The 10,656-nt window shown below is 36.2% G+C and overlaps 3 protein-coding genes and 1 long non-coding RNA gene across 4 annotated transcripts; all 4 read right to left on the reverse strand.

Annotated features, from left to right (window-relative positions):
• Positions 1–1,804: 1,804 nt before the first annotated feature.
• Positions 1,805–2,518, reverse strand: LOC141699688 (secreted RxLR effector protein 161-like). Its single transcript, XM_074503540.1, has one exon. The coding sequence runs from the start codon at positions 2,516–2,518 to the stop codon at positions 1,805–1,807; it is 714 nt and encodes a 237-aa protein (XP_074359641.1).
• Positions 2,519–4,292: 1,774 nt separating this feature from the next.
• LOC141699691 (uncharacterized) lies at positions 4,293–6,309 on the reverse strand. The gene is made up of 2 exons (XR_012566072.1): positions 4,897–6,309; positions 4,293–4,588 (listed from the first exon to the last, which is right to left on the reverse strand). It is a non-coding gene; the product is annotated as an uncharacterized LOC141699691 (long non-coding RNA).
• A 194-nt stretch (positions 6,310–6,503) lies between these two features.
• Positions 6,504–6,882, reverse strand: LOC141699689 (SKP1-like protein 4). Its single transcript, XM_074503541.1, has one exon. It carries the CDS (start codon positions 6,867–6,869, stop codon positions 6,504–6,506), a length of 366 nt encoding a protein of 121 aa, XP_074359642.1. The 5' UTR covers positions 6,870–6,882.
• Positions 6,883–6,972: 90 nt separating this feature from the next.
• On the reverse strand, positions 6,973–10,650 carry LOC141699690 (potassium transporter 5-like; the record flags this gene model as incomplete). The annotated part of the gene is made up of 6 exons (XM_074503543.1): positions 6,973–8,147; positions 8,255–8,509; positions 8,653–8,820; positions 8,905–9,165; positions 10,150–10,200; positions 10,431–10,650. Coding segments are annotated over 6 exons (1,923 nt in total), but the record flags the coding sequence as incomplete, so codon positions are not given.
• Positions 10,651–10,656: the final 6 nt, after the last annotated feature.

The following is a 10,656-nucleotide window of genomic DNA, read 5'->3' on the forward strand; positions in this document are numbered from 1 at the left end:
TAACCCGTTGTATCTTTACAATTTTCTGACTCAACGCTTGCTCACACATAACCTGTACTACATGCTCTGGCATATGGAAGCCTACAACACGGTAGGGGCCACCAGGTATGCTCTTACGAGCAGTGCGCCTAAATCTGGCCATCCTCTTGCTTAACTGCCTTGATTTGAACAAAGCATAATATATGAGTATAAAACTCAGCAAGTAACTAAATGACAGTTCTATGATGCAATAAACAATATCTTTTCACAATTACTTTTAGGGCATTCTATTGAAACTCTCTAGGTGACGAATTTCGATCTTTGGGCTAGGGAAGGTTTATGAAGGGATAGTTGGGCTTTCAAGAATCAAGGTTCAAGATAAGGAGAAAGTCGACATTCATTACAAATCATTAACAGGATCTCAAGGATCTTTTAAATGGAAAGTGAGAATCTATTCAACTCTGGAAATAAATTATATGATTAATAACAATATCAGGATAAGAATCAAGGTTCAAAAGTTGTACGCTAAATAATATCACAATCAACTCATTTCGAATCATTACAAACCATTTCATTTTTAAAGAATCAATTTGTAAAAGAAATGTATTCAATATCTTTTATAAAGTGATAGAGAACCGTTGATTGGACTACTTTAACTCTCAATTAATAATAATACGGGTGATCAGCCCGTACCGACCTCCATCTGGTCGTTAAGGTACCTATGGCATAATTTCAGCCTTATACTAGACTAGCCCCGCTAGTTTCTAGAATTATTAATTAATATTGTTATTTTTATCTCGGAACATGCTTCGCCCCGGTTATCAACTAGTAAACACTAAATTATTAAACACAACTATCTCGAGTGGTATCGTACCATCTATGTATATCAGTGTTTTAAAAAGCGCACTAAGCGGTCACTTAGGCGGTCGTTTAAGCGGAATCAGATCATAAAACACTGCGATTTTATACTAATTGAATGACTAAGCGTTTTTAAAAATTAAACGGTCTTGTCAACGGATTAGGCAATTGTTAAATGGATTAAACGGTCATTAGAAGATCAAACCGATTTTGACTTGTCAAATTTTTAATTCTAAATATTTATTTTAATAAAACAATGTTCTTCATAAAAAAATTAAAAATATATAATTCTTTAAGAAAAATCTATATTTATATTCTTGATACTTTATTGATTTTCATAATTTTAGTATTACACATATTATTATTATATTAAAATTTTAAATAAATATTATTTCTCTGCTTATAAACCCGCTTGAAATTTTGCAAAAATGATCAAATTTACTTATTTATACTATCATTCATGCTTGTGGATGTGCTTAAGTAATAAAAATCACATGTTCCTCCTGCTCCTCATCTTGTCGATGTCAAAAAAATCTCTGATCTCCTCGGCTGTCTTCTTGTCAAATCTATGATTACAGAAGAAACATTATCTTGAGGAAGAAGATAAGAAAAATGAAGAATGTAGAATTGTTATTTCTTACTTACTAAGATACATGACTCTATCTGTTTTTATATACAAACTCTAACAAAATGCCAGCTAGACCACACATCGTGACATCACACTTTCTATATTACTAGTAGTCTCTTTCCTATTTACAATCTGATGTTGAATTATAAAGGTACAGGTCTTAGCTGAGTTTACAGTATTAGCCCTAATATAGTTAACATCCCCCCTCCAGTGAGGAGTGGAAAACAAATTTGTAACTCCTAACTTGACCAATAAAGACTGCAGGTGAACAACTCCCAAAGCCTTTGTAAACAAATCTGCAGGTTGGTCCCTAGTAGAAAGATAAGCAGTAGTGATGATCTATCTTTGCAATTTTTCCCGAACCAAGTGACAGTCAATTTCGATATGCTTAGTTCGTTCATGATAAATGGGATTGCCAGCAATGTAAATGGCAGAAAGATTATCATAAAATAGTTGCGTAGGAGCTTGCTGAGGAACTGAGAGTTCAGTTAATAAGGAACGAAGCCAGACGATCTCACATGTTGTATCAGCCATGGAACGATACTCAGCCTCGGAAGAAGACCGTGAAACAGTTGGTTGTTTCTTACTTTTCCATGAGATTAAAGATCCTCCAAGAGTAATGCAAAATCCAGTGACAGAACGACGAGTAATTTTACAGCTTCCCCAGTCAGCATCGCAATAAGCAGTCAATTGCACAGTAGAAGAGGCTGATAAAAGAAGGCCTTGACCACAGGTGCCCTTAATGTAGCGTAAAAGTTTGTAAGCATCCTGTAAATGTTGAGGTTTTGGAGCAGCCATAAACTGAGCTAGTATATGGACAGCATAAGCGATGTCAGGACGCGTGATGGTGAGATAGATTAACCGTCCAACCAGACGACGATATAAGGAAACATCCAAAATAGGAGAAGCATTATCACTGGCAAGAAGTTGATGATTTTGTTCCATAGGAACCACAGAAGTAGAACAAGCAGTTAAACCAACATCTTTAAGCAGATCTAAGGTATACTTTCGCTGATTCAAGTAAATACCAGCTGAAGATCGAGCTAATTCCATGCCTAGAAAGTATTTTAAAGTGCCCAAGTCCTTGATTTTAAAACAAGAACTTAAAAATTGTTTGACTCAAGTCAAGAGTGAGACATCATTCCCAGTTAAAACCATATTATCGACATACACTAGGAGAGCAGCAAATGAGGTGCCAGTAGAAAAAGTAAACAGAGAGTGATCACTCATAGATTGTTTGAAGCCAAACTGAAGTAAAGCAGCATAAAGCTTTAGAAACCATTGACGAGGGGCTTGTTTTAAACCGTAAAGGGATTTCTTAAGCTTGCAAACTAACCGCTGACCAGGATATTGAGCCTGAACATCAGAAGATGGTGTATAACCCGGAGGCAAGACCATATATACATCTTCATCTAAGTCCCCATGTAAGAACACATTCGTAACATCTAACTGATCAATCACCCATTGCTTGGCTGCTGTAACCGACAATAATGTTCGAAAAGAAGTCATTTTAGCAACCGGCGCAAATGTTTCAAAATAATCAACACCCTCTGTTTGAGTAAAACCTTTTGCTACTAGACGGGCTTTATAACGTTCTACATCCCCTGTGGGAAAATATTTCACTTTATAAATCCACTTGCAACCGACCAGTTTTTGATTAACAGTCAAAGGCACTACATCTCAAGTGTCATTAGCCTCTAAAGCAGCTAATTCTGAAGCCATAGCTGTACATCATTCAGCACTCTCAGCTGCTTGTGTGTAAGAAACAGGTTCTGGTATTTTAGAGACATTAGCAAGGAAGTGTGTATAATCAGGTGTAAATGTGTCATAATGTACAAAATCTGGAAATGTGGCACAAGTATTTGCCTTGGACACAAATTGACTAGGTAAGCCTGTATAATCACTGTACTTTGATGGAACAGATCGTTGGCGAGTGGGACAAGTAGGAACGGAATTAGAAACAGCTGGAATATCAATTGGTAAAGCATCAAGAGGAACAGAATCAGTATATGAAGGTTCAACTGAATTAACTGTAGAATCTAACGGAACTGTACATGTATATAGAGGATCATCGACCGGTGAGGGAGGACTTGTAAATAACTGAGAAGGTACAGATTGTTTGATATCTTTAAAAGGAAAATTGTGTTCAACAAACTGAACATTCCGAGAGATGAACACCTTTCTAGTAGATAAGTCTAGCAGATGATATCCTTTGTAACCAAATGGATAACCCAACATAATATACTTATTAGCACGAGCAACAAATTTATCTGATGGCTTAGGAGCCTTAGAAGCATAACAGAGAGATCCAAACACACGAAGTTGATCATAATCAGGAACCTTTCCAAACAGAACCTCATAAGGAGATTTTCCATGAATGACAGAAGTTGGTAGTCGATTAATGAGATATGTAGCTGGCAAGAGACAATCTCCCCAAAAATGAATAGGTAGATGAGCATGAAAACGCAATGCTCGGGCTGTATTCAACAAATATCTATGCTTACGCTCAACCTTACCATTTTGTTGAGGTGTATATGCACAACTTTTCTGATGTAAAATACCTAAACTCTCAAAAGTAGAAGCCAATTCTTTGTTTAAGAATTCTGTCCCATTATCAGTACGAATAACTTTGACAGATTTATCAAAGTGATTTTTAACATATAGTAAAAAACTGATAAGTAGTGAAGGAACTTCTGACTTATGTTTAAACAGAAAGACCCAGGTAGTTCTAGATGCATCATCAAGAATAGTTAAAAAATGTGTACAATTATCTGTAGTGGACCTGGAATATGGTCCCCATACATCAGCATGTATCAAACTAAACAACTCAGAAGAAACCGATTCACTAGTTGGAAATGGTAAAGTTGACTGTTTAGCATAGTGACAGGAATCACAATCTTGAAAATTTGATGTACATTTGACAGATAATTGATTTAAAATGGTTTCAGGGACATGTCCCAATCTGGCATGCCAGATATTAGAAGTAACATTAGTAGTAGATATACTATTACACCAAGACAAAGAGGAATCTGAATTAGCAGTTGAAGACATCAAACTTGAGCTGAAGACATATAGACCATTCTTGATTTTACCAATCTCTAACTCCCTCTTCCAAGTAGGGTCCTGGATCTAACAAGATACACCAGAGAAAACAGCCGTGAGATTAGTATCTTTCAGCAATTTGGAAATGGACAAAAGATTATGTGTAAAACCAGGTACACACAATACTTGATTTAAAATAAGTCCAGAAATGAGTCTAACACTGCCAACATGAGTAACATTTATCGTATTACCATTGGGCAGGTGTAACAATGCATTACATTTAACAGGATTGATTAACATATCAAGATGTGTAGTAATATGATCAGTTGCACCCGAATCCACAATCCAATGACTTGTATTAGCAGATGATTGTGAATTAAAGAGAGTACCTGCCAAATGCACTATATTGGCAGAGGACCATGTAGCAGGTAAGGCATCAGATGAAGGAGACTTCATAGTATTCTGGAGTAGTTGAACCAGATGATTGAATTGACTATCAGATAATCCATGAGAATTAATACCTGAGCCATCCTGACTACCAACACCAGTTGTACCAGTTGCACCAGTTGTAATGTTGGAATCACTGGAAGTCATAGCTACATGAGCTGCAGATGTACGTTGAGGAGCAGAGAATCGAGGCTTAGGTTTTGGCTTGCCAAACAACCTATGCCATGATGGATAACCAACAACACAAAAACATTTCTCCTTTGAATGCCCTTGCATATGACAAACCTCACAAAATAAAGTAGAATCAGTGTTATTTTTCTTCATAAAAGCACTAGAATTCTGATTATTGCCTACTCCTTTAGATGCAGGCCTTCCAATAATCACACTCCTCATATTCATAGCAACTGATCCAGAATTCATTCCAGATACTGACTGAACATCACGCTGATTTTCATCTTAAAGAAGCATAGCATAGCACTGACTCAAGGTAGGAATAGGTTTCATCAATAATATTTGACCTCGAATAGCAGTAAACATATCACCTAATCCCATCAGGAATTGCATCAATTGAATATCGAGATCGAACACTGTGAGTTTTGAATTGACATCACAGGTGCACTTATGACAATCACACCTAGGTCTAGAAGTGAGACTCTCCAATTCATCACTTAATGTCTTATACCGAGTGTAATACGCAGTGAGACTCATTGAACCTTGAGAAAGTTGTGAGATCTCTTTTCTCAGGTTAAACAATTTAGGCAAATTGCTTTGTGCATAACGAATTGCTAATTCAAGCCAAATAGAGTGAGCAGAGTCCATGTATACTATGCTATTGCGAATATCAGAAGAAACAGAGTTTAGAAGCCATAAAATTACCATATGATTGCATCGATTCCAATGATTTAATAGAGGTGAGTTTGAAGCAGGTTTGACAATGGAGCCGTCAACAAAACCTAGCTTCATCTTTGAGGACAGTGCAATCTCCATAGATCTACTCCATTGTGAGTAGTTTTGTTCATTAAGAACAACAGTCGTGAGGCTCATGCCTGGATTATCTGAGGAGGACAGAAAATAAGGATGATTTGCATCGATAATTGTTGATCCAGATGTACCAGTAACTACACTGGAGTAAGAAGTTTGTGCAGCCATTGTTGTACGGATGAAAAAAAAACCGATCGAAGAAATGAAAAACTCATAACTAAGCGGAAACTAAAGATGTAGTGAACTTGATGAAGAAATCAGCGAAACAAACTAAACGAAATCATTGAGATTTGGCTCTGATACCATGTCAAATCTATGATTACAGAAGAAACATTATCTTGAGGAAGAAGATAAGAAAAATGAAGAATGTAGAATTGTTATTTCTTACTTACTAAGATACATGACTCTATCTGTTTTTATATAGAAGCTCTAACAGAATGCCAGCTTGACCACACATCGTGACATCACACTTTCTATATTACTAGTAGTCTCTTTCCTATTTACAATCTGATGTTGAATTGTAAAGGTACAGGTCTTAGCTGAGTTTACAGTATTAGCCCTAATATAGTTAACACTTCTCCTCGATTATATCAGCTAATGCCTGAGAAGTCAAGTCCAAGAAACTCTTGATGTTGAGATAATTTGCAGCCGACATCAGGCCAAACAGAACATTCTTATCAATGTTAACAAACTCGGCATCAAAGCTCTCAAGTTCATTATTATCATCTTTCGGGGACGTTACATGTTTCTTACAATACTCAATAACCTTAGCTAAGATATTACTGCTTACTTTGGGAAGGGGAATGACTGTGTCTGCGCAGTCATGTTCAATCATGTGTTTGATTGTCTGAGACTCAAAAGCCAGAGCTTCTTCTACCTCGAAAACTTCGTTGTTGGAACTCCTCAACATGATCATCTTTGATTCAGAAGCCATGGCTGATGGAGATTATATATCGTAAAGTGAAAAGCCTTTTGTTAGACTTTGCTATGATTTGTGTCCGGGATATAGGCATTATATATAGGGGGCAAGAGAGGGAGAGAGCTGATGATTACCAATCTGTATTGAAATAAAATTTCGATACAGTCTGTCTTTTTCTCCAAATTCAAACTCGATTAGTAAAACCATGCAACTTCATATTGATAAAAGGTTGCTCAAGTTTTATGATTTGCATTGTTATCTAATTAACAAGAAATAGCTTCACATCACAATATGTTGAACAAATTCTCCTTGAAAGATAGTAAAATTACTGAAGCTCGTAAGTCATCCCAACTTTAAGCATTCTCTCTTGAGGTATGTCAAACACCTTGTTAATGCTTTGTCTTAAGTTGTTCTTCAAGAAATAATAAGCATAATTTATCAGAACTCTCTTCCAAAGGTTTGCGCTTTTTCCTGCAATTACCTCATTGTCTCCCACAAAATGCACAACTCCTGCGTGCCAAGCCTTCTCCACCACTTCCATCATCTCTGTGCCATGTGTCACCTCTTCTATGTTTCTCTCCGTTGCCTCATTTTCTATTTCATCTTCCTCAATTTGCACACAAATATCGTCGTTATCTGCCTCATTGCTTTGTACGTGATTTTGGTTACTTTCGTTTATCAGAAATTCTTCTTGCATGTATGCCTTTAATCCCTCTACTAAAAGTCTTTCGAATGGCTCCTCTTCATTGCGTATATCAGTATACCCATATCTCACTATGCAACGAAACATATTAAGTTCTTTAGGTTGAACTTGACGAAAGAGAAACCGCTCATCCACTGGAACTTTGCTAATTGGCAGTGACTTGATGGAGACAAAAACCAGAAGCGAGTGCAGAACTGGGACATTTGATACATACTGACCGAAAATGGGAGGTATCCCTTGAACAAGCTCTGAGTAGAACACTGCAATACCAGGAAGTCGAGAAACGTTTGTGTTGAGTGCAATGTCCTTTAATCTTTCTGCAGAAATCTTGTGTTCCAACTCATAGTAATACTTTCTTCGGTACACATCATTCCATGTGTACATTATCGCTAGTAAAATTACAGCAAATACTAGAGGTAGGTATCCTCCCTCTATAAATTTTGAAAGAACTGCAGTTAAGTAGAGAAGCTCTAACCCTCCAATGATAAGAATGTAGGAGATTATGAGGAGGAGATGTGTTTTCCATATCATTATCATGATTACAACAAGTAATGATGATGTTATTGCCATCACAGAAACAACCGCAAGACCTGCACATGTTAAACTACGTCAAACTCATCTAACTCATCTAAATGCTTAAATTGTTATAACATGTATGAATTCAAATATGAATAAATAGGATAATTGAAGAAATTACCATATGCATTTCCTAGTTTCCCTGGATCCCTGAATCCTAGAGTTACCGCGACACAGGCCAACATTAACAGATAGTTGATTTCAGGTATGTAAACCTGTCCTTCATATTTCGTGGATGTATGAACGATTTTCACACGAGGAAAACACCCTAGAGCGAGTGATTGTTGGATGATTGAGAATGTTGCTGATATCAAAGATTGGCTTGCTATTATTGCTGCCAAAACAGCTATCACAAACATAGGCCAATACACTGGACCTGCATCAAGCCAACAAATTTATTATCATTTGTGGTATGATTATTTGAAAGTTTATCTTGTTAACTTATGACTTAACCTATTTGGTTAATCACTGAGACTTATAAGTCAAATGATAACGAGAAATAATTTAAACTGAAATTACCCGGTACAGCTTTGTAGAAGGCGTTCAATGCATCCATTTTGTGCTTACGAAGGTAAGAAGACTGGCCCATGTATTGTAGTACAATAGCTGGATAAATGACAGTGCAAGTACTTAATTGTATAGAACGTACAGTAAAATGTCCAACATCGGCAAATAATGCCTCGGCTCCTACATCAACAAAAATCAATGGTCAGAAAAATCTAAAGATGCAATATTTTCTCTTTTGCTAAGAAATATGGAATCAATTAACACCTGTGATGGAGAGAACAGTGCCTCCAAGGGAAATCCAAGCCTGTTTCTTGTCTCTTTTGAAATAGTAGATGATATACATTGGATTTAAAGCTTTAATCACAGAGGGATCATATTTGATGAAATTGTATAGGCCAGTGAAAGCGATAAAAAAGAACCAGATGAGAAGGATGGGTGCAAAGGTGTAGCCAACTTTGCCTGTCCCAAATCTTTGAACTATGAACAGGACAACTAAAACTGCAACTGACATCCACACAATCATATCTAAGAAAAACATAAAAGCACCTGTTAGTACATATAAATACATAAATAGAGCAAAATAGATAGACTGTCATCTTCATAGAAGTATAGAACTACTCTGTAGTGCAGACTTCAGACAATCTACAAAAACAAGAAAAATGAATCCCAAAAACTAAATTGTAGGACAACAACCTTTTCTGTGTACATATAACATCTACTGCATGTGGGTGAGAGGGTCAAAGAACACCTCCTCACTATGTAAATCAGCCCTTGCATTCAAACCTCTGGCTTTCCTTTTAAGTGCTAAGTTTTAATTAACACTTCTAAATTCCAACTAATTGTTTTAAACTCTATGACCAATACATCTTGGCTAAACGTTTTAGACATGAGATTCTAAATTCTAGCCAACAATTATATATTCAAACCAATACTTCCTGCTGTCTGCGTTACGCACATGACTACCTTAAGTTCTGATCAATAATACAATCCTGAAGAACTCCCACCAGATATACACACATGAAGACCAAAAGAAATCTAGGAAGTTTTGGTTTGATCATTTCATTTGCTTTCACAGCTTTGATGAACTCTTGAATTTAGCCTAAGTGCTTAATCTCAACCTCAAAGCCAACTTAGCCAACAAGCGCTTTATTCAAAATTACTCAATAACACCTTCACAAGAATTGTAAGCCTTCAATGTCAGTGAAGATAGTACTCTCACTCACATTTTAGGTATCACTGACTGAATTCTGCCCTGGTACTCTGTCTATTTAAGACCTAGATATAATAACTGTTAATCAACACTTTATTCTGGCTTGTAATAGAATTTTGGTTTCAGACTAGACTTGTCACAATAGAATTTTAAAATGGACATAACAGTATGTTTCTCTGTTTTAAAACAGACATAAGAAGATTTCATACTTACAATATACAGAGTAGGTTTCAATGAGCCCAAATAATTTTGAGCAGTATAAAACTGATTTATAATAACAGAGAAATTGTTATCGTTACCTTCAGTCATTTTGTTTGAAGCTTGCTTGATTCCTCCCACAGCTGACAACACTGGAGACCAAAGTGAAGCATAAAAGTTAACTTGTTCATTTACATACACATTAAATTGTGTTTGAAATCAGTTTCCAATATCCGATCATGGTTATAAGAACAAAGTAACTATCATTTGTTTTTATCAAGTATTGTGAATGATAAGTGGATCACTGTGATCAGTCTTGCGTTATAAAAGCTGTCAATAAACGCTAGCGCAACTGAAAAGAATAATAAAACACAAAAAATACCTGAAATGCAAGGAGTGAGTATACCATCTCCAATGACCATACAAGTGCCAATCATAGTAGCAAATAAAAGAACATACTTAGAGAACTGGCTTTTCTCTAGCTTAGATTTCAGCTTCGATGCTCTTTTGAGCCTATTATTCGGTGTTTCCAACTTATAATTTGATACATCTCTATCTGCAGCTTCTTGACTTGGAATAAACCCCGCCTTTGCATATCGGCATATTAA

Source organism: Apium graveolens, unplaced genomic scaffold (assembly GCF_009905375.1).
Source record: "Apium graveolens cultivar Ventura unplaced genomic scaffold, ASM990537v1 ctg1049, whole genome shotgun sequence".
Taxonomy (NCBI): Eukaryota; Viridiplantae; Streptophyta; class Magnoliopsida; order Apiales; family Apiaceae; genus Apium; species Apium graveolens.

Coding starts and splice junctions, on each gene's coding strand:
- LOC141699688 (XM_074503540.1), bottom strand. CDS start 2,518: ATGGAATTAGCTCGATCTTCAGCTGGTATTTACTTGAATCAGCGAAAG.
- LOC141699689 (XM_074503541.1), bottom strand. CDS start 6,869: ATGGCTTCTGAATCAAAGATGATCATGTTGAGGAGTTCCAACAACGAA.